The following is a 25635-nucleotide window of genomic DNA, read 5'->3' as shown; positions in this document are numbered from 1 at the left end:
TAGGTACTGCTCCGGTGGGAAGGTAAACTGTGTTTCCGTGCACTGCTCTGGTTAGCCAGAAGCAGCTTAGTCATGCTGGCCACATGACCTGGAAGCTGTCTGCAGACAAACACCAGCTCCCTCGGCCAATAAAGCGAGATGAGCGCCACAACCCCAGAGTCGGTCACGACTGGACCTAATGGTCAGGGGTCCCTTTACCTTTACCTATAGTGGGGAGGAAGATTGTGACTGGTGCTCACAGCTGATGGGCAACTTCAGGGCCTTCAGTCTCCTTTCTTAGGTCTCTTTAACAGGAAACATTCAGCCAGACAGCCTTCCAAATGAAGGACACATTCAGGCAGAGGTCTGTCTTCTGGCAGCCCTTCAACTAGACGTCTGTCTTCCGTAAAGCAGGACACCTGGGCACCCTAGTCAGCTTAAACATAAGTACTACCTCACCAAAGCATACTGTGGATAAAGCTGTCAGAATGTTTTAAGTTTACACAGTGAGATGGCGGCCCTCCTTACGCATGTGGGGCTGGAGAATGATGTTCCTTTACCCAGAGCTCAGATGGAAGAGACACTTTCCATGCACAGCAGCTACTACTGCTAATAACTCCTGCTCCTGTAAACACGCCTGACCTCTTTTTGACAGTCGCTAATAACACTGGTGGAGCATCGACAGTGCTATAATTACTCTCAAAAATATGGCCATGTATATGTGACCTTGCCTTAAGACCCAGGCTGAATTTAAAGCAGTGACCTCAAAGGGAAGGGCTCTGAGGCTTTTAACGAAACCCCTGCGCAATACATTTTCCCCTGTCAGGATGTTGTAATCTAAACAAACTCCTGGAAGGTTTCGAGGCTTCTGAGCTTATAGGGTGGTAGCCATCAACCTCCGGTGAAGATTGTGGGCCCATTCATGCATTGCGCTCCTCAAATTTCAAGGAGGATCTTGTCTCTTCTTTTCTATCCCAGTTGGGATTTTAGAAAGCAGCGTCCGGCAGGCTGGGTTTTAATTATTGTTTTCTGTTCACTTGTTTCGCGGAGAGTCCATCTTTGCTCAGATACTTCTGTGTGACAGACTGTGCGTAAGACTGAAAGACACTTCAGTCTCCAAGGGAACTGCCTGAACTATGATAAGCTGCTTTTGCCCTCATTGGGGACACTCTTTTCCTATTACTGTTTTCACAACCTTAGACTTGATCTGCACCTCGGGTGACAGCTGCTTGTTTAATTGGCTGTCGCTGACATTCCTTCAGGGTTGTCACAAGTGTGGAGAGGCAATGCCCAGAGAGAGAGAAAATATTGCATGTATGTGCTGCATGCCTGTGTGTGGGCCTGACAGGCGCTTTCTCATATTCTTTCTGGTATACCATTATTTTTCGTACCACTGCAAATGCATGAGGGGTGGGGAGTGGGGAGCAATATATATATATATATATATCTATATATCTATATCTATATATATATATATATATATATATATATGGTGTGATCACACACAGACCATGATACGGGATGACAGGGATCATGTGTGTGTGTTTTGTGTGGAAAATGCCTTCCCTGTAGCAGAAGCACCAAACCGCGCCAGCATTTTCATTATGATTCCAATATTCCCGTTATCACAAAAGCTGGCAGTTTTAATGACAAACGGCTGTCATCGCATAAAGCATTTTAAGAACTAATAAACCTCTCCTGAATACCAGGGTGAATCATATTAGGGCTGAATTCCTGAATTCATTAGTAAAATCAAATAGTGTGTGGTAGGAATATATATTCTGAAATCTATTCAACGTAACTTGATTCTAGGCTGTCGGGAATAACGTGGCCGGCAACTCTCTCTCTCCTGCCGTAGCTTTTCAGCCATCACGCAGCCTCCTCTGCCCTTTTGTGTTCCTAAGCCTGTAGATTTGCATATCATTTTAGATTTGCATATTTTAATTTTCAGGCTTGCTTGTATTTCACAGTTGACAGGTTGGTATTGCTTTTTCACATTAATCCCAGCCAGATGCAGAAGTTAACGGAAAGGCAGGGTGCTTCTGGGTGGGTGGGGGAAGCCCCAGAAACCAAACATTTGAGTGGTGATCACTTTATATTTGTCAGCAGTTAGTGGTTCCTCGTGTCTGATCCCTCATGCCATGCCAGCAATCGAACACTGAAGGACGATGCCCACATTGTGTGGCTACATTGAAATACTTTATTGTCACTTGTACAACTTGTATACAGTGAGATTACACATGTGTTTCTCCACCCTCACCCCATTTGGACTATAGTTTGCTTGCCCATGGGCAAATGTGAGGCTGTTGGCATGTGTGCAGAAACAGAGTTTTGAGGTATCCCAAAATGAATGATGAGGCTCTTGTCTGGTCCATGGTGAAGCCCTTGCATGACCTGTGAGCAAACTACAATTCAGTCATGGTTTCAAAAACACAAACAGATGTTTTCACTTTTCCTCTTTGATTTGCCCCTCTGGAACAGTCCCAGGCCCAGTTTGTTCCATGTTTAAAAACCCAGTACATTTTTTAAAAAATGGTTTGGGAACTACTCGTGATAGTAACAACTTCCATAAGGGTAGTTATAATAGTATGTTGCAGCAAACACAGCCGGGAGCTTTGTGACTCCTCTGAAGAAGAAGAAGAGTTTGGATTTGATATCCTGCTTTATCACTACCCAAAGGAGTCTCAAAGCGGCTAACATTCTCCTTTCCCTTCCTCCCCCACAACAAACACTCTGTGAGGTGAGTGGGGCTGAGAGACTTCAGAGAAGTGTGACTGGCCCAAGGCTGGCCCAAGCAGCTGCATGTGGAGGAGCAGAGGCGCGAACCTGGTTCACCAGATTACGAGTCTATCACTCTTAACCACTACACCACACTGGCTCTCTGCTGATATAAGAATTTGAGGGGTTCAGTGGACAGCTGCAGGCAATATGCACTCTTAAAGACCATCAAGCTTTGCCTGGCGATAGTGTAGGTCCAGTGCAGGGTCCCACTGAGAAATCAAAGAAATGCTACGTCACATGATCTACAGTTATTGTGCAACTGTCTTGTAGACCCTAATAATGCACTGAAAGGCAGGGTGTCAAAATTTTAAACAAGCAACATTTGTGTACTATATACAACCAAAGGGAGTCAAAAAGCAGCAGCAGCAGCAAAACTTATTCAATACATCCTTTCCTACTATCCTTAACATTCCTACACTTTTTGCAGTAAGGAAAGTGAAAGATAAATGTAATAGAAAGTATGGTAAAACATTCCATTGATGGGAAGCTGTATAACCTCTAGACAAAGAAATCAGGATAAATGCTCAATAATCAAGATATTTGGAAGTGAGACTAGCGCTATGAGAACTCCGTTGACTTCTCTAGGAAGAGGGAATAAATTTTTTAAAATCAGGTTTGCTGTGTAGATTTGCTTCTAGAGTGGCTGACTATCCAAGTTCCCCCTGCTGATTGCAGAAGATGACATCAGAAGAACAGAGATCAAAGCTGCATTAAAGTAAGCAGTGAGCCAGGCACGATTGGAAGCCTGCCTTCTCTCCTTTAAAACATGAAGAGTGTGCTTGGCTGCCTTTGCAAATATCTATTTCTATACGGCCTGATAATGGAGAGAGCTTGGAGCTCGAAGGAACAATGTTCCTCAGTCCTATTCTGCAAAAGCATCCAGTAACATGATTCAGCGGCCTTTCGCGTTTCTTTTCTGCGGTGGCTCTGGGAGAAAGAAGTGTGCAGCTTATCGGCTCCCATTGCTCTGCCACACTGTGAAACCAGACACCCCTTGAAGGGGCCCACGGCAAAGCATGAAAAGATTAATAAGAATATTGCTCAGCGTTTGGCGGGTAGCTATGGGTTACCTTGCTGCCGGCTCGCATTACCTCTGAGTTTTCGCTGCATATCCAGCAATACTAGCTGTGTGTCCTCCTTATTGCTAGGACCCCAGAGCAAGATACCCAAGGTAGCTCATGTTTTTATATAAATAAAAGTCGTCTCTGGCAAAAACTTTGCAAGTGCTGTTCCTTTAGTCATTCAGAGGCATAATAATGGAGTGAACCAATCAACTATACAATGGTACCTCAGGTTAAGTACTTAATTCGTTCCGGAGGTCCGTTCTTAACCTGAAACTGTTCTTAACCTGAAGCACCACTTTAGCTAATGGGGCCTCCAGCTGCTGCTGCTGCGTCGCCGGAGCACGATTTCTGTTCTCATCCTGAAGCAAAATTCTTAACCTGAAGCTATTTCTGGGTTAGTGGAGTCTGTAACCTGAAGCGTATGTAACCTGAAGTGTATGTAACCTGAGGTACCACTGTACAACTGTTACAGATACAAGTCCATTCTTCATTGGATTGCATATTGGGCAGTTTTAAATGAGACAGTTTTTAATACCTCATAATAACTGGAGATATCGGTGGTTGTCATCTGGAGAAGCAATCATGTGTTCTGGGAAAGTGTGGGCCACTGATTACACCCGGCTCTCTTTATATGGCACCCCTGGCATGGCATTCACCTTTGAGGAAACTTAAACTGGAACTTAATCCTGGCAAGAGAGAAGTACAGTTAGGCATAAATACAGCTGATTTGGAAGAGGTGGTTTAGCCTGTATACAGTGGTACCTTGGTTCTCAAACTGAATCTGTTCCGGAAGTCCATTCCAAAAACAAAGCATTCCAAAACCAAGGCATGCTTTCCCATAGAAAGTAATGCAAAATGGATTAATCCGTTCCAGACTTTTAAAAACAACACCTAAAACAGCAATTTAACATGAATTTTACTATCTAACGATACAATTGATCCATAAAATGAAAGCAATAATCAATGTACTGTACTATATAAAATAATACAGTATTGTAGATGATTAAAAAAAATTAAAAAATTCTTACCTGCACTGATGATAGTCATTGTTTGGATGGAGGGCTTCTATCCATTTCTGCAGTCACACAATCAGTCAGTAGCTGAACTAGGTTCCACACAGTCACAAAAACAAATTAACCAAAAAAGCCTCAAAAACAAAAACGCAAAATAGCAAAAACAAAAGCGCCAAACTTAATCCATTCTGGAAGTCCATCTGACTTCCAAAATGTTTGAAAACCAAGGCGCAGCTTTTGATTGGTGCAGGTGCCCTGGGAAAAAATAGCTGACAGCCGCATCGGACATTTGGCTTCTGAAAAGCATTCGGAAACCGGAGCACTTACTTTCGAATTTTTGCCATTTGAGTACCAAGGTGTTTGAGAACCAATGTACCACTGTATCTCTCAAGCAGGGCCAGGGCACCTTTTTTCACCTGAGATCTACAGTCCTTCCCAGGTAACCTTCCAGGTTCTGCATGCTAGTAGCATCATTTCCCCCTCTCAGGCCCAGTGCAAACATGTAACATAAGCTTCCACCTGCTCAGTCTCATCGCATCCATACAAACACATGAGCCGTGATAAAAAGCTTTTCTTTTAATTATGTTTCTACCTGTCTGAAGTTATACAAGGCCAAACGGCTGCTAACCTCCCATACCTTACCCCCTTTTTGTGTGCCTGTTTTAATATAACACCCAGTCTGAATAAGAGCCCCTCCAGAGATTATATTTATTGCTCATTTATGATGATTTATGCTCACAATTCTATAATGGTGGCTATACACAATTGCACTCTCAGTGCCACTTGCACTTGGCGTTTTAATTCTTTGGCTACAGTCAGTGCATGCCCCGTAATTTAAGGATAAAAAGCCATTACTTTTTTAAACTACAAATGTTCTGGTTCTCTTTTTTTCCAAGAGCAGCTTTTAATGGCTGGCAATGGGCTGTGGGGGGTGGGCAGGAGATACGTCAAAGTTGTCTTTTCTCCACACACACATCCTTTCTAGTGCAGAAGCATCCCATGAGTGGAGTTCTGTTCACAGGAATGTTAAATCCAATCCTTTATACATAACAGTAATTAATAATATACAATAAGCTGGTCTCTGTTTTGTAGGCTTGATGCGTGTGTTTTTTAAATTGACGTGTTGTCTATTTTATATTGTATTTTAATTTCCTGTAGGTTTTTGAACCAAAAGCCATACGTTGGCCTTTAATAAGTCATTGACATAATCAAGTAAAACTCCACAATTGTGTCAGCTGAAGGAGTTGAAACAAAACCTGGATCTGAAATATTTCAGCCAATTATTTAACTGAAGGAATATTACAAGCTGTCCTTGTTTTAAAATAGTAGTTGCCAAGTATACAGAATGCGGCAGTAAGACTGGTGACTAAGTTTTGCAAATAAGTTTTTTTCCTATTGTAAACATAATTATTTAAATGTTATTTTTCTTTAAAAGACTAAGCTTCTTGACCTCAGTATTACACTGATTATTTTGAAAACAGAAGCCCTTCATTCCTCCAGAAAACAAAAGCCAAGTTTTATCATAGTAACTTACTTACTATTGAACGTTTTCAAAATATTATTGCAACTTCCTTCATTATCTCCGAAGTGTCTACATAAAGAGAATAGTATTCGCAGCCTGTCACTTTGTGGTGCTAACAGGGTTCTAAAAATATAAATGCTTTTGAAAAGGAGGTTTAATGCCATATTGTTGAGTACTTTAATAGGCAAGCATGTTAATGAAGCAATGCAAATACTCATAAACCAATTCCATTTTGTGTTCCAAAACACAATTGTGTGCCATATCTTATGTTGCTTTATCAAACTCAGTAGAATTTCTTGCTCAAATTACTCCCATTATGGTATAAGAACTTACTTGCCTTGGGAACTACCTCTGCAAATCTATTTCCCTTTGGGTAGCAATTATAAGGAACTCTTAGTGACCCTTGTTTGTTCATACTGTATACTTAATTACAGGTGTTCCCACAACATTTGAAGCTACTAGTATTCGGGTATTAATGAAGTTTTATCTGTTGAATTGCCTCACCTTTTTATGAGATCCCTGGGATTAACAGACCCAAGAACATGAGTTTGCTTAATACCTATAGATACAGACTATAGAGGAGAACTTCATACAGTGGTACCTCGGGTTAAGTAATTAATTCGTTCTGGAGGTCCGTTCTTAACCTGAAACTGTTCTTAACCTGAAGCACCACTTTAGCTAATGGGGCCTCCTGCTGCTGCCGCACTACCGGAGCATGATTTCTGTTCTCATCCTGAAGCAAAGTTCTTAACCAGAGATACTATTTCTGGGTTAGCAGAGTCTGTAACCTGAAGTGTATGTAACCTGAAGCGTATGTAACCCGAGGTACCACTGTACTAAGGACACCCCCCCTTAAAGTAGGGCATATGGCTACCCTGCTAGCCAGTAAAAAAGTGAGATATATCTATAGATATATAGATATATATTCCTAGAATCTGAATATTAAATGAAAAAGGCAACAACAAAAAAGATAATCCTTAATTAGCATAATTTCTCATCTGTAGCAGGTTGTCTAGGAATTAGTGAACATTAGCATATTATCTGCTACACTGGTTCAGGAGTGAACATTTCAAATACTCAGGGCAGTTCCCAGCATTGGGTAGAAGCCTGTTTGTGCACCACACTGCTGAGAAATGGGGGAGCCAGCCAGACTCCTGACAATAACATACCTGCGTCTGGTCTGCCTTGTTGTTGGGCAGACTAGGCTAGGTGTAATGCTTCTACAACCTAGCTTGGGTGGCAGCATCATACAGGGAGAACCAGAGGGAAGACTTCTCCTACTTTGTTCACTTTGGGCCTTCATAATGAGCTGAGGCCTGCAACTTGAGTTCAGCCCTTTTCAAGCTGCTGGGAATGAAGCAGTAGTGATACAAGTGGAGGATGCAGCTGTAGTGAGAGCAATGGGAGAGGGAAGTGCCTGCGTCTGGAGATAAAGAGGGTAGCATAGATGGGGCAGATGGGAATTGCTGGAATCGCTGGTGGTTTTTTCCTCCCTCTTCCCAACACACTCCCCACTACTGGTGCATACTATCCTGAAGTTCTTGAGAACTTATGGAGCGAACGCCTGAACAGGGCTGCTGCATGGGACATTTGTGTTTCCCCAGCATTCCTTTAGCCAAACACCCTCTCTTGGGTTTTAAATCAGTGGAGGGCAGGCTGTTAGTTGCCAGTGAAGGCTGCTTCATTAGGGCAAATGGGGCACACACGCCCAACCTCATTCTGCCTTCAGGCAGTCCACACCTGCCTGCCTTCTTACCTCCAACCAGTCCAGGGGGTGGCACTGGCTGTCAGCGTCATCTTCCTTAGCCCCTATGCAACTCAACCAAAGTGGTTGTGGAGGACAAAAGTGTAAGTAGTTGTCTGCACCTGTCACTGGCTCTGGCACAACCCTGCTTGCCTTCTGCCCTACTGGTCTCACCAGCCACCACTGGAACTGACAGAACGGAGCCTTTGGCAATGGTGTGGTGGTCTTTGGGGTCCCTTGGCAGTATGAGAATAAGCATGTTACAGTGTTGGGGGTTGTGGGAGCATAGTTAATCAGGTTGTGAGCTATTGTTCATCCAGGCCGGTGCGTTGCCTGCTTCCTGGCTCCTTCCACTTCTCTCAGGGCAGGCGAACAAACAACAAGGGCAGAGCAGCTTGTGTTTTTCTTGATTCTTTTAAAAGTGAGTTTCAGTTTGAAACGCAATCTCTCTGCAGGCTCGCCTTGCTTTGAAAAGTGAGAACAGTACAGTGGGAGATATTTATAATTTCCTTGGCCTTTCCCAAGATGGTCATACAGATGAGAAGCACATGTTCTGCTCTTTGTGTACAGCAAACATCAAGCAATCTGGTGGCCAGAATAGAGTTGCAAGGAAAATAAATATGCAGACTTTCACTCTGCCATGCAACACAGCAGAGCATATCTCTTCCCCCTTTTGTTCTGGCATCTTTTGCAAACAAGCAAACAAAAAAGTCTTTTACATTTAAATATACAGTGGTACCTCTGGTTAATTACTTAATTCATTCCGGAGGTCCGTTCTTAACCTGAAACTGTTCTTAACCTGAAGCACCACTTTAGCTAATGGGGCCTCCTGCTGCCGCCGCGCCGCCAGAGCACGATTTCTGTTCTCATCCTGAAGCAAAGTTCTTAACCTGAAGCACTATTTCTGGGTTAGCAGAGTCTGTAACCTGAAGCGTATGTAACCTGAAGCATATGTAACCCGAGGTACTACTGTATAGTGAATACAGTGGGGGAAATTCTAATCTGCACTTCTCAAAGCTTACATGTGAACTGAAAAGCAGCTGTCCTCTGAAACTCACACTTCTCTGAATCTTGTGATGTAGTTATTCAACCCAAAACTTGTATACAAGCATGTACATTTTAGGGGAAAGTGTGCATTAAAATGCATATATTGGCAAAAGTTAAACATTTGCCTAATATGCTTTTAAAATTTATCTTAGGTAAAATTATGTATAAGTCTACATAAATACAAGGAGAAACATGCACTGAAATGCTGAGAAATTGTTGCGTGTTTTTTTAAAAGTGCAAACATGTGCCAATTGAACTTAAGGATGGAAAGAATGAGTAGCAGAAATAAACCAAAACTGGCAGATTCAGCCATCCATCTAGAGCAGTATCATACCACAGTCATAGCTTTCCCCCAAAGAAGTGTGCTGAGAGTTGTTAGATTCTTGTTCCCCTCACAGAACTACAATACCCAGAATTCCTTGGGAAGAGAGATAAATTGTTAAACCACTCTGAGAATTGTAACTCTGTGGAGGGAATAAAGGTAAAAGGTAAAGGACCCCTGACAGTTAAGTGCAGTCGCAGACGACTCTGCGGTTGCGGTGCTCATCTCGCTTTACAGGCCGAGGGAGCCAGCGTTTGTCCGCAGTTTTTCCAGGTCATGTGGCCAGCATGACGAAGCCGCTTCTGGCGCAATGGAACACCGAACACCTCAAGTTACAAAAGCCTCAGGTTACAAATGCTTCAGGTTTACAAACTCTGCTAACCTGGAAGAGTTACCTCGAGTTGAGAACCAGGATGAGAACAGAAATCATGTGCCGGCGGTGCAGTATCAGCAAGAGGCCCCATTAGGAAAAGCACGCCTCTAGTTAAGAACAGTTTCAGGTTAAGAACGGACCTCCGAAACGAATTAAGTTCATAACTAGAGGTACCACTGTACTTCTCTTAGTTTAAAATGTGCTATGCTTTTGTAGACACTCCTGCTCCTTTGGCTGAGTGGGACAATAGGCCTCAAAGTCCTATCCTAACAGCACAACGGTTTACAATAGTACAGTCACCACCTATCCACCTTTACTTAACCCTTGCCTAATGCAAATCTCACAGCAATTCTTTTAAACCAAAATCAGGAGCAAAGTATGATATAGCAAAATGATAAATAAAGGGAGAAATGAAGCCAGAATAACTACTAATGGCAGGGGATAGAAAATAGGGTCAACGTGAGGGAAGATAAATTCTGTGATGGTAGCAGCTGGGGGCTTCCACAATTTGGGCCAGTCTCAAAGAGTCCAAAATATTTTATGTGGGGAGAAGCAACAACTTTGCCACTGAGCTGACTTTTATATTCTGTTCTGTTTTAGCTTAGAAATCTTGTCCTTTTTAAAAATAGCATGTCCAAACCATGTTTAAACAGTCAGGTTACCAACTTTTACTGTAAAATAGTCAGGGATGCATTGTCCATTTTATATATTACTTGCTGCTGTTGAAGAAACAAAGATGTGCTGCTAACAATGGTTGTTTTTGTTCCTCATCAGCAATTTAACCACTGCATTGCATATACTTTACTCAAAAGTTGTGCAAAGAGATCATACTGTTAATCTGTAATATATTCCTCTTTAGTAGATCTGCTGGTTGGTTTGCTTTACCTTTTGTCTTCATAGACCTTGCTGGATTGGGTGCCTCTGCAGATGCATTTTATAAAATTAAGTTGTCTACACATACTTTAAAGTATGTGTTTAACTTAATGTGTAGCTGGCCCCAAGTCAAATCGGAAAGGATCATCAAACAAAAAGGAAGGAAATATACTTATTGACATCCAGTAATAGTGTACTAAGTGGTTGTGCTGAAGAAGCAAACATAGGACTATATAATAAAAGCAGTATGTTGTGACATTCGTTGCAATCTGCATTTTACTTGTCCATGAATAATACAGGTGATTGCAGTGTAAGCATTCCAGAATGTTGACATTCCTGTTGACAACTCAGTTGTATTTGTACAGCTAAAGAGATGTGGAAGGGGAATTTGAGGTCTCCGTAGTTTTCTCTTGTATGGTTAGCATAAACATCACTGTGCAAGCCAATAATGGATTTTAGCCTGCTCAATTCAAACTGATTCAAGCTGTTTTGCAATTCATTTTTTTAAGGTTTAAAGAAAAATACAACACAGGTGCTGTGAGGATAGGAACATCCTTAGCTTTTCCATCTTTCAAAATTATGAAAGACTCAACACTATCAAGTCCATAGGAATTTAAATTTGTTAGGATGTGGCTTTGGGGAGAGTGTAATCCAGCAAACAATTATGCAGCATTATGTTATTACATACAAAAGTGGCCTTACCAATGAATCTGCCTTTTAAAAACCTGTGAACTAATTAGAAGTGTCTGGTCGTAGGTACTATTTAGCAGTGCAATTCACCAGATTGCTTTCTGTTCAGCAGTCTTTGGCTTCACTGACGAGACCATGTCCAACTTACATATTTATCCCCCACATTCCTAATTATTTCACAGCTTTTCTGACATCCATAGGGTGAAAACAGGCCACCCCCATGCACAAATTCCCACCTCTTAAAATATGTTTACTGAAACAACAACAACAACAGTTCCATGGAGTTTTAAACAAAGGTTGTTTCCAGTTCAGAATTCATTCTGATTTGTTTGCACAAAGTTTGAGAGACGTTAGATGGCATTGGCTATCTATTGAGCATTCACTCTGGTTTGTTATAGGGCAATTCAACAACTGTTGAAAAAGGGCAATCTCCAGTCGCCACCTGCCACACCGCAGACAGCAAGGGCAGCTGAAGAAAGGACTTCCGAGGACAATCTCTGTGGATGGGTGCATTGTCAGGAGCAGGAGTCAAGCGTATGTCAGCAATAGAAAAACACGGCGTAAGTGCAGTTAACTTTTTATTCAAAGAAAGCAGAACAGTGCAGGCCTAGTGATCCCAGCAGGTCTTGCTCCAATAAGGCAGTTGTGAGGGCTGAAAGGTTCGTACCTTCCCACCACTCACTAAAGCTCCTGCTCTTCCCAAGCCATCGCAAACTGTGTCTGTGCACAACCAATCTCTGCTCTGCTCTTTTCATTTCTCTGTGTTCTAGACTGGGGGTAGGGGAGCTGCCACCACAACAGAAGGGGGGAGACTCCCTGGATTCTTGAGCCTGCCTCCATTCTGCCTCTTGGCCCATCTCCTCTCTGGCCTCCGCTTCTGCCTCTGGACTGCTTTCTGCCACAGCCTCTTCCTGCTCACTAAACCTTGTTACCTCTTCAGCAGCTGACACATCCTCCTCCCATCTGCTCCCTCTGATCACTCATCATCGTCCCACCACCAACCCTCTGGCTCTCGGCCTTCTTCCCTTGGGGGTTTCCTTGGGGGTTCCCCAGCTGCTGCCTCCTACCACTCAGCTGCATCCAGCCAGTCCATGACAGCAGTCCAACTGATATTTGGGTCCTAAGTCATGTAAGGGTTTAAATTGAACTTAATAGCTGTCATAGTTTGCCCTGGCATACCATGCCCTGAAAAAGGTGCAAAAACAATAAACAAAAACACACAATCTTTTTTTTCCCAGTGCTGAAAAATCAACAAGCATTGTGAATTTTTTTATGTTATAGAGCTTCTTTGATTAAATGAGTTATTGACATATAGGTCATTGGCACTGGGACTGGGTTTGACCTTTCTAAATTCCAGATTTTAGCATGCTGAAACAACAGTGAGGTGGAGGGATGATAAATGTCCATCCTGGGCTATAACAAATCTTTGGCATGTCACTCTCTGATCCTTTATACTGACCAAACTGGCTAAGAACCAGAAAGAGCTGGCAAAATATGCTAATTTAAAATAAGGCAAGGCTAGGCTGACACAAGGAGGCTCCGAATCATCAGCCAGCACAAAGAATCAGGTTCATCCTCTTCTCCGAAACATGTTTTCTGTTCCTTATATATCCTTTAATTTAATCTTTTGTTAAACATGCCCAAATACTGTGCAACAGTAATAGTCTAATTGGTATTCGCACTAACCCAAATTATAGGGCTGGCTGCAGCATGTGGCTTCTTTTTGCCAATGCCGATATTATTTATGTATTGTTTAAAAGGAAAGGGGGGGAAACAAGGAACTATTAATTTTTATACAATAGAGTGAACACTGGCAGTGTCACTTGGATTCCTGCTGGATTTTCTTGAGAACGCTTTCAAAATGTGCAAGCCAAATAAAAAACTGTACAGCTGCCATAAGCTTTGGAGCCAATTGAAATTCTTTTTTTAAAACACACACACCAGATACTAGACACATGAATCTTTGTACTAATTAAAGTAATGATTGGCTAGAAGTATTTTGCATTATTTTAAAAGGTGCATTAGCTTCTTGATGAGAACGTTAAGTGCTATATTATGATCTAAATTCCTGTCTTATTTGCATATAAATTTGACAGGCAGGATGTGTGCATCCAATAGTCATACACAAGAGCTACATCCCATTTTATTTTACTATTTCATTCTAATATTTGCTAAAAGAGGATTATTATTATTTTCCTTTTTAAAGGGATGTGTTGTGAACTGCCAGGGAAATTCAGCATTTTAAGTTTATGTTGCAGTTTATTTAGGTCTGAGTTAACTCTATTGACACTACTCTGTATTACTTTCATACTGTTATTTTGCAAGTGAACCAATCTAATCTAATACGCGAGAGCTGGCTTCCATGTGCCATCACAACTAGACACATCTCAAGTGACATGCTTAAAAGTCAAATCTGCCTGTGGCAGCAAATACACACAACCAGTTCTTTATGGGCATGTAAGTCTCTGTATAGGCAAGCCTTTCCCCACTATCTCATGCCCAGCTGGTTGTGCAAAAAGGCATCAAGTACCAGTTATTTCAATGGAAATCACATTAAAATGTGAACCAGACTGAATCTGTCTCAGCCAGTATAGCCAATGATCGAGGATGATGAGAGTTGACCAACTGATGTGCTGATCGTGTTCATTTCTTTGATAGCTAGTCTTACTCAGGCTCAAGTACCCTGAACTAGCTGAGGCACAGGATTGTTACTGGTGGTGTATGGTCTAGTTATCTTCTCCAAATTATGTAAGAAAGGCATCCTGAGGAGGGGGCCAAAGAAAGAAAATGCTGAAGAAGGTGGCATTAAAAAAAACAACACTTTCTGGAGTGGGGTGAATTAAGAGTTCCCACCTTTTCCCCACCAGCCCAGCCTTCCAGGTCATACCAGCTTACCAAGATTTCATAGGATGGAGTGCAATTGCTGGAACCCAAAAGGAAGAAGGTTGGTTGAGGTGACAATCAAAATTATGATTGACGAAAGTAAACCTCACTCCTCTTGGTCACGAGATATTTAAGGCTGAGGTCAGTGACAAACATCACAAAAAAGCAGTCTTGGTGGTGGGTGATTCACTTCATGACACCACCTTATCACTGAGCATCAAGGGAAGCCCAAACGTCTTTCAGAAGTAACACAAGACTTTGCCTCTTGGGGTGCTTTTCATTGCTTAAAGCAAACAGTGGCTAACTGAACCAAATGTTGTAGTCTGCACTAGCCCAGCAGACAGACAAGAATTTAAGGGTGTTTGTTATGTTAGCTTTGTAGCTTTTATGCAGTAACATTCGCTCTTCCAAACACCTTTTAACTTTTACCTAATATGAATGTTAGGCAAACAAGACAGGCACAAAAGAAAAAAAACTGCATGTTGGCTGAAGGAAATTGTCATATACATTCTGTTTGAATTAGTATGTAGTTTTATTTGTTAGTATCCAGTGCTATCATTTTGGAAAGTTGCCAAGGTGCAATTTTTAAATATTATTTTAAGCATTCTCTCTTTCCGGAGTTGATAAATTTTCAAGTAAAATTCAATGCCATGCTTATTTTCAGCTTCCCTTTAATCACTCACCACCTATCCTTTCAAACACTTTGCTACCCAAATCACAGTTCTTTTGAAATCCACTCCTAAAAGTTTACAGAGACAAAAACTGTATCTTTGGGGGGGGGGGTGAAATACCCATCAATTTACCAGTTGCACCTTGGTTCTTCAAGGTGCCATGGAAAGAGTGCTTATGTGGAGGTGGTACAGGGGTCAGTGAAGAAGTGGGGTGAGGAAGTAGTTTGCCACTTGTTTGTTCATTTGAAGACAATTCCTACTTGGACTGGGTAATCTCAATCTGCACCTCTCTGCTGAAATGAACAAAGGCTATGCTGGTCCAGGCCTTATTGGATGAGGCTGTAATCCTCTCATTCTATTCTTTGTCTTAAGGACCTGATAGGACAAACTGCTCTGAAGACCACAGGTACATCCGGGAAGAGCGCTGGCCCCTTCAGGTCCTCAATAACTTCTGAGAAATGCAGGCCTCTTAACACAGGTGTGTAAAAGTCTTTGTTCCTAGGTAAGATTTCCAGAAAACCAAGTGTAGATTAAAGATGGAAAGGGTATGTCTTCCTGTTGTCATAATTGATTGGGAACAGAAGAATATAGAAAGTTAAATATCTCCCAGACTAGAAATATAGTCACTTGCCACTCAAAAACACAGATTGGAAATGGGGGGGTACGGAATGCTCTATCACCAATGATGAAGGGTTTATAGAACTGGCTGATAATTTTCTACCCTTTCCAGAAGTGCTTCAGAATATCCAGGGGAATAATATCTGAAAGAGAAACAAGGGTGCCTTGATTAAAAACTCAACATGCTAAATACCAAACTACCATTGAACACAGAATTAAGCATACTTAAACCTGCTGAAAGAAGTCAGTGGGATTAAGTGCATTTCACTCTGTGCTGGGTCAAGGCCAAAGATGACATATGATACATACCAGCATGTTTAAGAGGAATAAATCAAAGAGTTAGGATTTCATCTTAAGCAAGTATGCAACTATTAGGGCATCAGTCTTTAGTTAATTAGGTAATTGGTTGGCTCTATCAGCTAGAACATTTTAAAATAATAATTTGTAGGCCAATAAATTAGGGGCACCCATTTTTTATTTTTTTAAATATCAAAACAACTACTTATAAAAACTGTAAATGGGAAGAACCATCTTAGGAGATTCCTCCAAACATAGGGTGAGAGAGCTGGACTCCATGTGGTATGTCAACAAGGACTTTTCTCTGCCTGGAAGCTCCCAACACTCAGTTTCATTGGATGACTCTGGCTTTAAGTATTATGCAAGAGGGTGAGAAACATCTCTCTGTCCAGTTTCTCCACATCATAGATCATGTCATATACAATACTGCTATCATGTTGCTCTCATTACCCACCTTTTTTCCAAAGTAAAAAAACCTTTTTGCTGGCTGTGAATGCCTCCCCCCCCCCCCCCAATAACAGTTTAAGCTTCAGCCCCCCCCCCCCCCCCCGCCAATTAGGTCCACCGCTGCTCAAACCTTGTAACTTTATATTGCAGAATGGATTAGATGTCCACCAGATATTAACAAGAGAAGTCTATACATGTCTACTCAGAAGTAAGTCCCACTGAGTTCAAGAGAATTTGCAACACAATCCTAACTACTTATTCAATGGAATTTATCCTCAAGGAAGTGGGATTAGGATTGCAGCCTATGTTGTTGTTTTTTCACCTTCCACATCTTCTGTGCTGTGTATTATGGTCCTAGTCATTTGCAATTTGATGTTACTGCCTAGGAAATGGAACCATGTGTTTGGGCCTGTGCAGGGGTTGATTAGTTCTAAAGACATTTTAAGCTGGTCACTGTGTATCTGAATCCCTCCCTCCACTGGCCCAACTCTGTTTGTCCTGGTATAATATGTCAAGAAAAAGAATTACACATTCTCCTTCACCATTTGGAGAGGACAGATGTGAGTCTTCAGGATCACTGCTAATAATAAATAATAAGAATACTATACAGTGGTACCTCGAGTTAAGTACTTAATTTGTTCCGGAGGTCCGTTCTTAACCTGAAACTGTTCTTAACCTGAAGCACCACTTTAGCTAATGGGGCCTCCTGCTGCTGCCACGCTACCGGAGCACGATTTCTGTTCTCATCCTGAAGCAAAGTTCTTAACCCGAGGTACTATTTCTGGGTTAGCGGAGTCTGTAACCTGAAGCGTATGTAACCCGAGGTACCACTGTACTGCCCTCCATCCAAGGATCACAGGGCACTTTACAATATATCTGAGGTACTGTATTTTTTGCTCCATAAGACTCACTTTTTTCCTCCTTAAAGGTAAGGGGAAATGTGTGTGTGTCTATGGAGCGAAATGCAGGCTGCGCAGCTATCCCAGAAGCCAAAAAGAGCAAGAGGGATTGCTGCTTTCACTGCGCAGTGATCCCTCTTGCTGTTCTGGCTTCTGAGAGTCAGAATATTTTTTTCCTTGTTTTCCTTCTCCAAAAACTAGGTGCGTCTTGTGGTCTGGTGTGTCTTATAGAGCGAAAAATACGGTAATTACGAGGCATACATAGTATTCACACCATTTTTTAAAAAAATATTCGTCGTTGGGTCTTTCTATCCAAAAAGAGTCCTTTGACCCTTGCTGTGAATCTTGCTCTCCTCCATTCTCCCTGAAACCTGAAATTGTACCCTCTGCTCTATTACAGCTTTGCTTAGCGATGACAAAGAAAAACACAAGCATCCAAAGGCTCCCCTCTGGAGAATTTGCTTAATGTTGTTTGGATCCCTTAAAGATTTTACTTGGAGGAATTTACTGCTGTCTAACGATTCCCTCTTGGGCATGCAATCAAAGTATAAAAATGTGTCCCAGCTTCCCTTAGATCCCAGCACAAAGGTCAGATTTAAAAGCAGTGTGTGGCATTTAAGACAAAACAAAAATCAACAGACAGTAAGAAACTGCAAACCAAGAAGCAGGGCAGAAACTAGTTTCTTAATGTTTCAAATGGCATCACTGTTGCCTTTTCTAGACAAAGAGTAAATAATTTATGAATGCAAAAATGAACAATACCCTTAACTTCTCTAGGTGAAACTGCAAGGAAGTGGAAATATAAAATAAACAAGATGATATTTCAGTGGACCAACATCTGTTGGTGTGGGAGTATGCAAACCTTTGAGTAACAGAGAACACTAATACATTAACAATGTCTGAGTGCTATGTAAACAGAGAGTTTGCATAATTTCCCTCTTTCTGCTAGCAAATTGATGGTGTTCTCTCAATGAAACTACAATTATATGCACACTTTCTTGGGAGTAAATCCCACTGAAACCAACAGGATTATTTCAGACTAAAAAGTCATGGGCTCAGACTATGTGCTTAACCTCCCCCTGCCAGTTAATATTGTACATCTTAAATCTTGAACACGAGATTAAAATAGACTGTCGCGTTGATCTATCACAGGGGTCAGCAACGTTTTTCAGCCGTGGGCTGGTCCACTGTCCCTCAGAGCATGTGGTGGGCTGGACTATATTTTTTTGGGGGGGGGGGGAGTGAACAAATTCCTATGCCCCACAAATAACTCAGAGATGCATTTTAAATAAAAGCACACATTCTACTCATGTAAAAACACGCTGATTCCCAGACCGTCCATGGGCCGGATTGAGAAGGCGATTGGGCCGCATCCGGCCCATGGGCCTTAGGTTGCCTACCCCTGATCTAGCACAAGGGTGGGGAAACCTATGACCCTCCAGATATTGCTGGACTCCCATCATCCCCAGCCAGCTTGGCCAATGGTCAGGGATGTTCTGAGTTGCCGTTCAGCAACATCTGGAAGGCTGCACATACCTCTAGCACATCTGCCTACCAGGCCAGCATAATAAAATCTCTGACATCCACTTAATGATGTGCTCCGGTTTGGTGACAGAAGTTTAAGACACTGAATCGTCGAAGGGATTTTCTTTTATGGGGAAATTCCAGATCATTTAATTTTATTCAGTTTGCAGGTGAAACTTTCCCAGCTCCAACAGGACTGAGTTACAGAATGCTATGGAAAATGCAGGTGACCAGCAGAGGGAGTGCAATTGCATGGCATCTTAACAATCTGGAATTAGCAATGGCCTGGCATAGGGATGGCCAACTTCTTCCCTCTTTGTTAGCACACAGCTGATTGGGAGCCCATTCTATTAGGCCTTCCTGGAGGAGGGACTATGGGAGCACGATGGGTCCGTTCCACTTTAGGAGCTTATGACTCAGACAGGCAGGAAATTTGGAGGCTATGAAAGTCCAGAAACTAAGACGAACGGGCTATAGCCATGTCCCTTTCATCCTACTCCTCACAATTTTCTTTTGTGGACAGGATAAAATCATATTGACAGCCAGACACTACATGCGATCCGTAGCCTAGCAAATCTAAAATCCTGGAGGGCTATTCCGTCTGCTCTGAGTGGATTTAAAACTGGAGTCCATTCCTCACATTTTCATTAGTGTCAGAAGCTACCCTCTCTCTCCTGGAATTGACTATCCGGCCCTTTGTGGTACGGTGGATGGACACTGTACAGAAAGTGGTGTTACTGCCTACTTTGTGAACATGCATCCTGAATATTGGGTCCAAGGATCTCAGGCCATCTAATAAGACTTCTAGGTATAACCCAGTACCTTTGTGTACTCAGGAGTTGATTCTGTTAAAACCCTTTTTACCATCTGAGCAGCCCATCCCAACGCAGACCACATCACAAATTGCTTTGGGAACTCCCCTCACTGTCATATGTGGCATGGCACTTTTAGGTGCGTAGAATATTTGTACATTGTTATTGTTATTTTTGATCTTGGCTAGAGTCCCTTTCAAAAAAACCAAGTAAGTAAATACAGTACACATAACAGAATACAAATGAATGATAAGAAGAAGAAGAAAAAGTCCAGTTACTTTGTTGTGCCCCTCACCCAATGTCAGACTGAAAGAGAAAGTCACAGAGGAACTTAAATTGTATTTATAAATCTCTAGCATTTTTATATTGCTTTGCGGACAGCATAAATGAAAGTGCAGAATCGTTTCCCACCCTTACCTGACTATTTCCTCCGGATAACAATTGTTAATTGTGTAGATATACTCTTGAAGAAGTGACCCAGCCTCTGCTTTTATCTCCTGAACCTTTTTAAGGCCTCCACTCGTTACAAAAAGGCGCCGTGCTTTGGAATCATGGGGCAGAACCTATTTAAAATGAAGCATATAATAGTAAGAAATTCAGCATTTCTTTGCAAAGGTTATTATCTCCTGTGAAGTTTTAATATTGAAAACAAAATTGAGGGACACCAAGAGCACAATCTAACAGAATGTTCTCCTCTGCAAGCCTGGAGGGGGGAAAGGGAACAACAGCAAAGGCACTTGTGCAGAAAAACATACCACTGGACTGTGCCCAGAGAGTGAAGAAGAACTGCAGACTCACACTTGCTCAGGGCACTTTCATTAACAAGCAGGAGGCTTAAAGCAGTTTTTGCTCAAATTGATTTGTACACGACTGCAAAACCTACAGTGGTCAGCATGCATATCTGAATTACAAATGCCTCTCTTCTGCTTCCTGTTCCACATTAGCAATCCTGATCCTATGTGCACATTAATAGCAGGAAGAAGGTGCAAAGGCAACTTTAGCTTTGCAGATAAAAAATTCCCCAGTCAGATACAAAATATTCTGTTTTTTAAACCTGACATTCTCTTGACTAGCCTTCCCCAACCTAGTGCTGTCCAGATGTTTTCCAGTACTCTAAAACTCCTATCTCTGGCAGTTGACCATGTTGGCTGCTACTGATGGGAGTCGGAGTCCAACAACATCTGGAAGCATCGGACTGGGGAAGGCTGCTCTGGACAGAAAGCCCGCATCAGGATCTTACTGTCCTTAGCAGCAATACAACCCATCATTTCAGTAGAAGCTTCTCTAAACTCAAACTGTTTTGTTCTGCTTAGCATGCATTTGTACTAGCTTTTCCTCTTGATCTGATCCATGCCGTAACCCTCCTAATAAAATCTTAAAAGCACAAAGGTTATCCTTTATTTCACCTTCGCCTTTGTGATTATTTCTAATAGTTTAAGGTCCACTAAGTATTGACACCAATGTGTACCACTCAACAGAGAGACAGATTCAGCTGAGGCTACTAAGGGTAAGCTGCAGCATAGAATGGGATGTGGCAGGGAATGTATGCCAGAGTTCTTTTGGCCCTGCTTCTCCCCAAAAAGCATCCTTGCCACATAGCAGAGAGCAAGGGACTACATAGGGGTTGGGAGGGGGCAGCTCTCAAAATAAAGGGTGGCCCTTAAAACAAGAGTGATATGGTAAACTACAAAACAGAGCTCCACTGGACTCTAATAAGTGTGCTGTTTCCAGTGCAGGGATTGCCTCTATTTAAATTCTCGAGTAATTCCCTCTGCCCCCCCTTTTTTTGCAAGACTCGGGGCTCATCTGTACTTCCACTTGTGTGCTGTGGTGAGAAAGCACAGTTCCGAGTGGTTTTTCCCCTTGCCCCACTCCTTTCCAAGGGAAAGCCCACTCTTTAGCAATAGATCAGAACACATGTCAATCCAGGGGAAACCTCAATTGCCGTTTGCTCCGATTGAGCGCTAAAGAGTGGTTTTCTCTGGGGAAAAGGACAAGAGGAAGTGTGGATAAGCGCTCAGAGCTCTATTTGGGTTAAGCAGTCTCAAGTGGAAATCTTGCCCTCATTTCTTTAAAAATGGCAAGAAGAACAAAGAAAAGTGGCTTGATTTCTTTCTTTTACATTTTTAATAATAATAAAAATAGGAAGGGTAAAACATGGTAGACAATACGTTTTTGAACAATGGCCCTGAAAAATTACTGCATTATTAATATAAGCAGGCAGTTTATTGCAGTAAGATATATAGGGCTGAATTCTATTAGAGTTCCAAAAACTGATAAAGGGAGCCCCTTTTCTTATACATTTATTGGCTTGAGGTTTGCAGAGACAACTAACAAAATATATTGTGGCTGGATTTCTTGTTTCCTAATTTCAGTTTATTCTAGAAAAACATTGACTATTCATTCCATCTGAGGCATAAAACCATGGAGTGTCATATTAAAAAAACCTGTTAAAGAAGAGGGGACTCAGGAGTTATGCACAGAGATGCAGTGGTCTGTGGATGCAGGGGGTCAAAGACCCCTAACTAGTTCTGCAGCAGGGTCCCTGTCTCTAGCATCCTATTGGCATGAAAGGGGAGCTTTTTAGCCACTGAGAAATCTTCCTGTTCTGACTGAAGCCAATCAGAGTGAAAGGAGGGGAGTCAGAATACATCCCTAGTTATTATTTTACAAGATTACTGCACAATCTTAGAAGGGAGCAGGTGGAGCTGTGAGAGGCCATGGCTGAGACTATTCTGAAGGGGCCCTGTAATTCTGAATTTGCCACTACACTACTGGTTATGTGAGCATGGGCCTGAGAGGGCAGGTTCATGCAAGCACTGCCCCTTGCACCTGGCAGGCAGTATACCGTATATAGCAAGGGTATTTTCCCTTCTTCCCTTGGCTTGATCCACAGAGCAAAGCCTTTTTCCTGCTGCACTCTTGGCTGTTCCCAGCGAGTGATTTCAAGTGCCCTCAACAAAACACTCCAGAACTGGATTCAGGTACAGCTGCCTGCACAGATGCACAAGAACAAGACCAAAAGCAGCTGTAACAGGCATCCTAACACAGAAAGAAAGCAGCAGCACAGAATGGCCTTTATTTCCCAAGTGTTAAGACCAACCTATGCCACTGTTGTTGTTGTTGTTTTCTGTGTGCAACAGCTGCCCTTGGCCCTGAGAGTGCGAATGTGCTCATCAAGCTACCCAGATGGGTTTTAGAAATGTTGGCCACATATGGAGCCTTTAAGAAGTGTAAGCAAATGCTCATTTACCTTACTGAACTGGCCGACTATGTGCTTCAGGATGTTTGGAGGAGCATCATGCAATAAGGGTTCGAGTGCTGGCAGATGAGTGCACTTCTGCAGGATGTTCTTCAAAGCTTTCTTAGTCTATCAAAACACAAAACACTTTCAGTAAGGCATTGGCTGACAATCATCACCAAGAAGTTACCAAGTCTGCCTGGAAAAACCCAGCCTCTTGTTATTTCTATAATGCATAAACTTTAAGTATCCTTTCTGGATCCAGGAATCTTGAAAATGTTTCTTGTGCATCAAGTCTGATTTATTTTGGAAGGCAGTACGTTTATAAATAAGCAGATGCACACATTTTTTTTAAAAAGCCACAACCTAGTGAACTGTTCTGTGTTCTGTTATATCCCAATGAAATCAACGAGATTTAAACGTGTGTATCTTTCAACTTGTGTCAGATTGTGGGTGTTAAGTATTGCAGCCCCAATGGAAATGGAGGAGGAAGTCAAGGCACCAACTGAAATGAAAGGCAATGATCTGTAAAACATGTTGTGTAAAACAGGTACTGTTTAGTGTAACGTACAGCCTACAGGTTTATTCAAATGGCTCTTGGCATGGCATGAGGCAAGGACTTCATTGGCATTTGCTAGCTCCAATGTTGTAAAAGTTGTCTGGTGCAGATATGACCTAACTCTGAAATTCTCAAAGTCTGGTCCATAGATCACTGGTAGTCTGCAAGCTCCGTTCAGGTGATCCATGGAAAGGTTAGAGAACAAATGAAAAATACTTGCGCTTAACCCAGCACAATTTGTTTTTTTCTGATGATCAAGGCTGTTTTGATCAGAGACGGATTTATTGGACAGACTAATAAGGCTCTGATCTAAGGCCTACAATTTTCATAATGCAGTGATGGTGCATTTCCTCCCTAGAAATCTGCAAATTAAAGGGGCCAGTCTCAGCAGCCTGGCACCTGTGATTTTCATAATTTGGTGCTGCTTTTGACAATGGTTTCAGTGAAAAAAATGTATTAAGTGGTCTGCTGAGACCCCTAGCAATTTTCAAGTGGTCTGGAGTCAGCAAAAAGGTTGAGAGCAGCTGACCTAACATGTACTTTGTCTCCTGCGACTCCACACATTCAGTATGCATTTCTGTAGTCCAAAATGGATCTTCTGTATCCTGCAGGGATACCTGTCTCTCCCTTGTGACTACCTGAGGTTCTACTAACCTCAAATGTAATTAGATAATGACATGATATTCTATCCCTCTGTACTAATGTTGCAAGTAGATTAAAATGCTACAGTGACTAACAGCTTGTATCCAGCTTCCCATTCTTGGAGTTTTAAAGGCAGACACAACCAAGCTACCCATGGCTGGGTGTTTAAGCCCTTTGTGTGGTTAACTAACATTCACCATTCAATTAAACCAGAACGCTGTATTTGAATTGAAAGACATAAATTCAAATGCATCAAGGACATCAAGGAAACAGGCAGCCAATCCAAACCATTTTAAATGTCTGGGGGACAACTTTAGGTTGGCGGTAATAGGGTAAAGGTAAAGGGACCCCGACCATTAGGTCCAGTCGTGGCTGACTCTGGGGTTGCGGCGCTCATCTCGCTTTATTGGCCGAGGGAGCCGGCGTACAGCTTCCGGGTCATGTGTGCAGCATGACTAAGCCGCTTCTGGCAAACCAGAGCAGCGCACGGAAACGCCGTTTACCTTCCCGCCGGAGTGGTACCTATTTATCTACTTGCACTTTGAGGTGCTTTCGAACTGCTAGGTTGGCAGGAGCAGGGACCGAGCAACGGGAGCTCACCCCATCACGGGGATTCGAACTGCCTTCCTTCTGATCAGCAAGTCCTAGGCTCTGTGGTTTAACCCACAGTGCCACCTGCGTATAAGGTTCAGCGTTCAATAACATAATCACAGAATTGTAGAGTTGGAAGGGGCCCCGAGGGTCATCTAGTTCAACGCCCTGCAATGCAGGAATCCTGTCCACAGCCGTCCCTGGGTGGGTTCAAACCACCAACCTTCTGGTTAACAGCCAGATGCACTGACCCATTGCACCACACAGACCAATCCCTAGGTAGCCGCTACTGGTCAGAGTAGACAGTCCTGCACTAGATAGACTAATGGTCTTGCTCAGTGTAAGGCAATTCCCTATGTTCATATATCCTTGTGCCACAACAGTTCAAGCAGCATCATATGCAACATTGAGACCGAGTGACATCACTCTTCTCCCATTTGCCTCTCCCAGCCTTGCTGTACCAATTTGTCAGGGAGGCTTGCACCAATGTTATCAGGATAGACCCACCTACCTAACACCTCTCTCTGTATCCCCCCTCTGCCTTTTGCAGCAGACATCTGTATACGCTCAAATTCCCGCAAATTATCAGGAATACCTCCTGTTTTCTAGTCTTCGTTGCTATTTTCAACTTAAAAGTTAGTATGAGTTTCTGGAGATGTCATTCTACAGAGTTTGGCTCCTTCCGGAGAATCTGTGGAAACTTAGAATTTCTGAGAGCGATGGTTGGATTCATCTCTAGTGCCTATCAGATTCCACCAGTCTCCACCCATAAACTCAAACCAGCATTTCTGAAATCATAAGTTGGCAGCACCAGTCAGCACTGAATGACCATCCAACTGTCATTCTAAGCATGTGCATGATCACCAAGCGCCAAACTAGATAAATGTGAAACACACAGATATATAGATTTATAATTTTAAAAAAACAAAACAAAATAGCATTGCAGCCAACCGTGCACCCAATCTGGATCTGAACAGTGGCATGGAGGAATGAGATGTTAACTCTGCCCCCACCCAAGTCTTGCAGTTCTGATTAAAATCCCT

General features: G+C 42.4%; 1 protein-coding gene and 1 long non-coding RNA gene across 4 annotated transcripts in view; one reads left to right on the top strand and one right to left on the bottom strand.

The window, feature by feature from the left end:
* Nucleotides 1-14697, top strand: part of LOC310661101 — a 31357-nt gene extending 16660 nt beyond the window's left edge. Inside the window, exons 3-4 of the long non-coding RNA XR_014503706.1 lie at nt 11807-11968; nt 14276-14697. This is a non-coding gene — a long non-coding RNA (uncharacterized lncRNA). The remainder of the gene's footprint in view (nt 1-11806; nt 11969-14275) is intronic.
* Nucleotides 14698-14804: 107 nt separating this feature from the next.
* Nucleotides 14805-25635, bottom strand: part of SPAG6 (sperm associated antigen 6) — a 50259-nt gene continuing 39428 nt past the window's right edge. For all 3 annotated transcript variants that reach the window (XM_083406605.1, XM_083406606.1, XM_083406607.1), the window contains 3 exons: nt 22813-22929; nt 19977-20122; nt 14805-15723 (listed from right to left, as the gene is read on the bottom strand). In XM_083406605.1, the coding sequence (XP_083262731.1) occupies nt 15657-15723; nt 19977-20122; nt 22813-22929 (330 nt within the window). In that variant the 3' untranslated portion in view covers nt 14805-15656. The remainder of the gene's footprint in view (nt 15724-19976; nt 20123-22812; nt 22930-25635) is intronic.

Source organism: Podarcis tiliguerta (genome assembly GCF_965153285.1).
Source record: "Podarcis tiliguerta genome assembly, chromosome: 12".
In the NCBI taxonomy this organism is placed as follows: domain Eukaryota; kingdom Metazoa; phylum Chordata; class Lepidosauria; order Squamata; family Lacertidae; genus Podarcis; species Podarcis tiliguerta.
The sequence above is the reverse complement of the archived record's forward strand: the minus strand, read 5'-3'. Positions and strand labels throughout refer to the sequence as shown.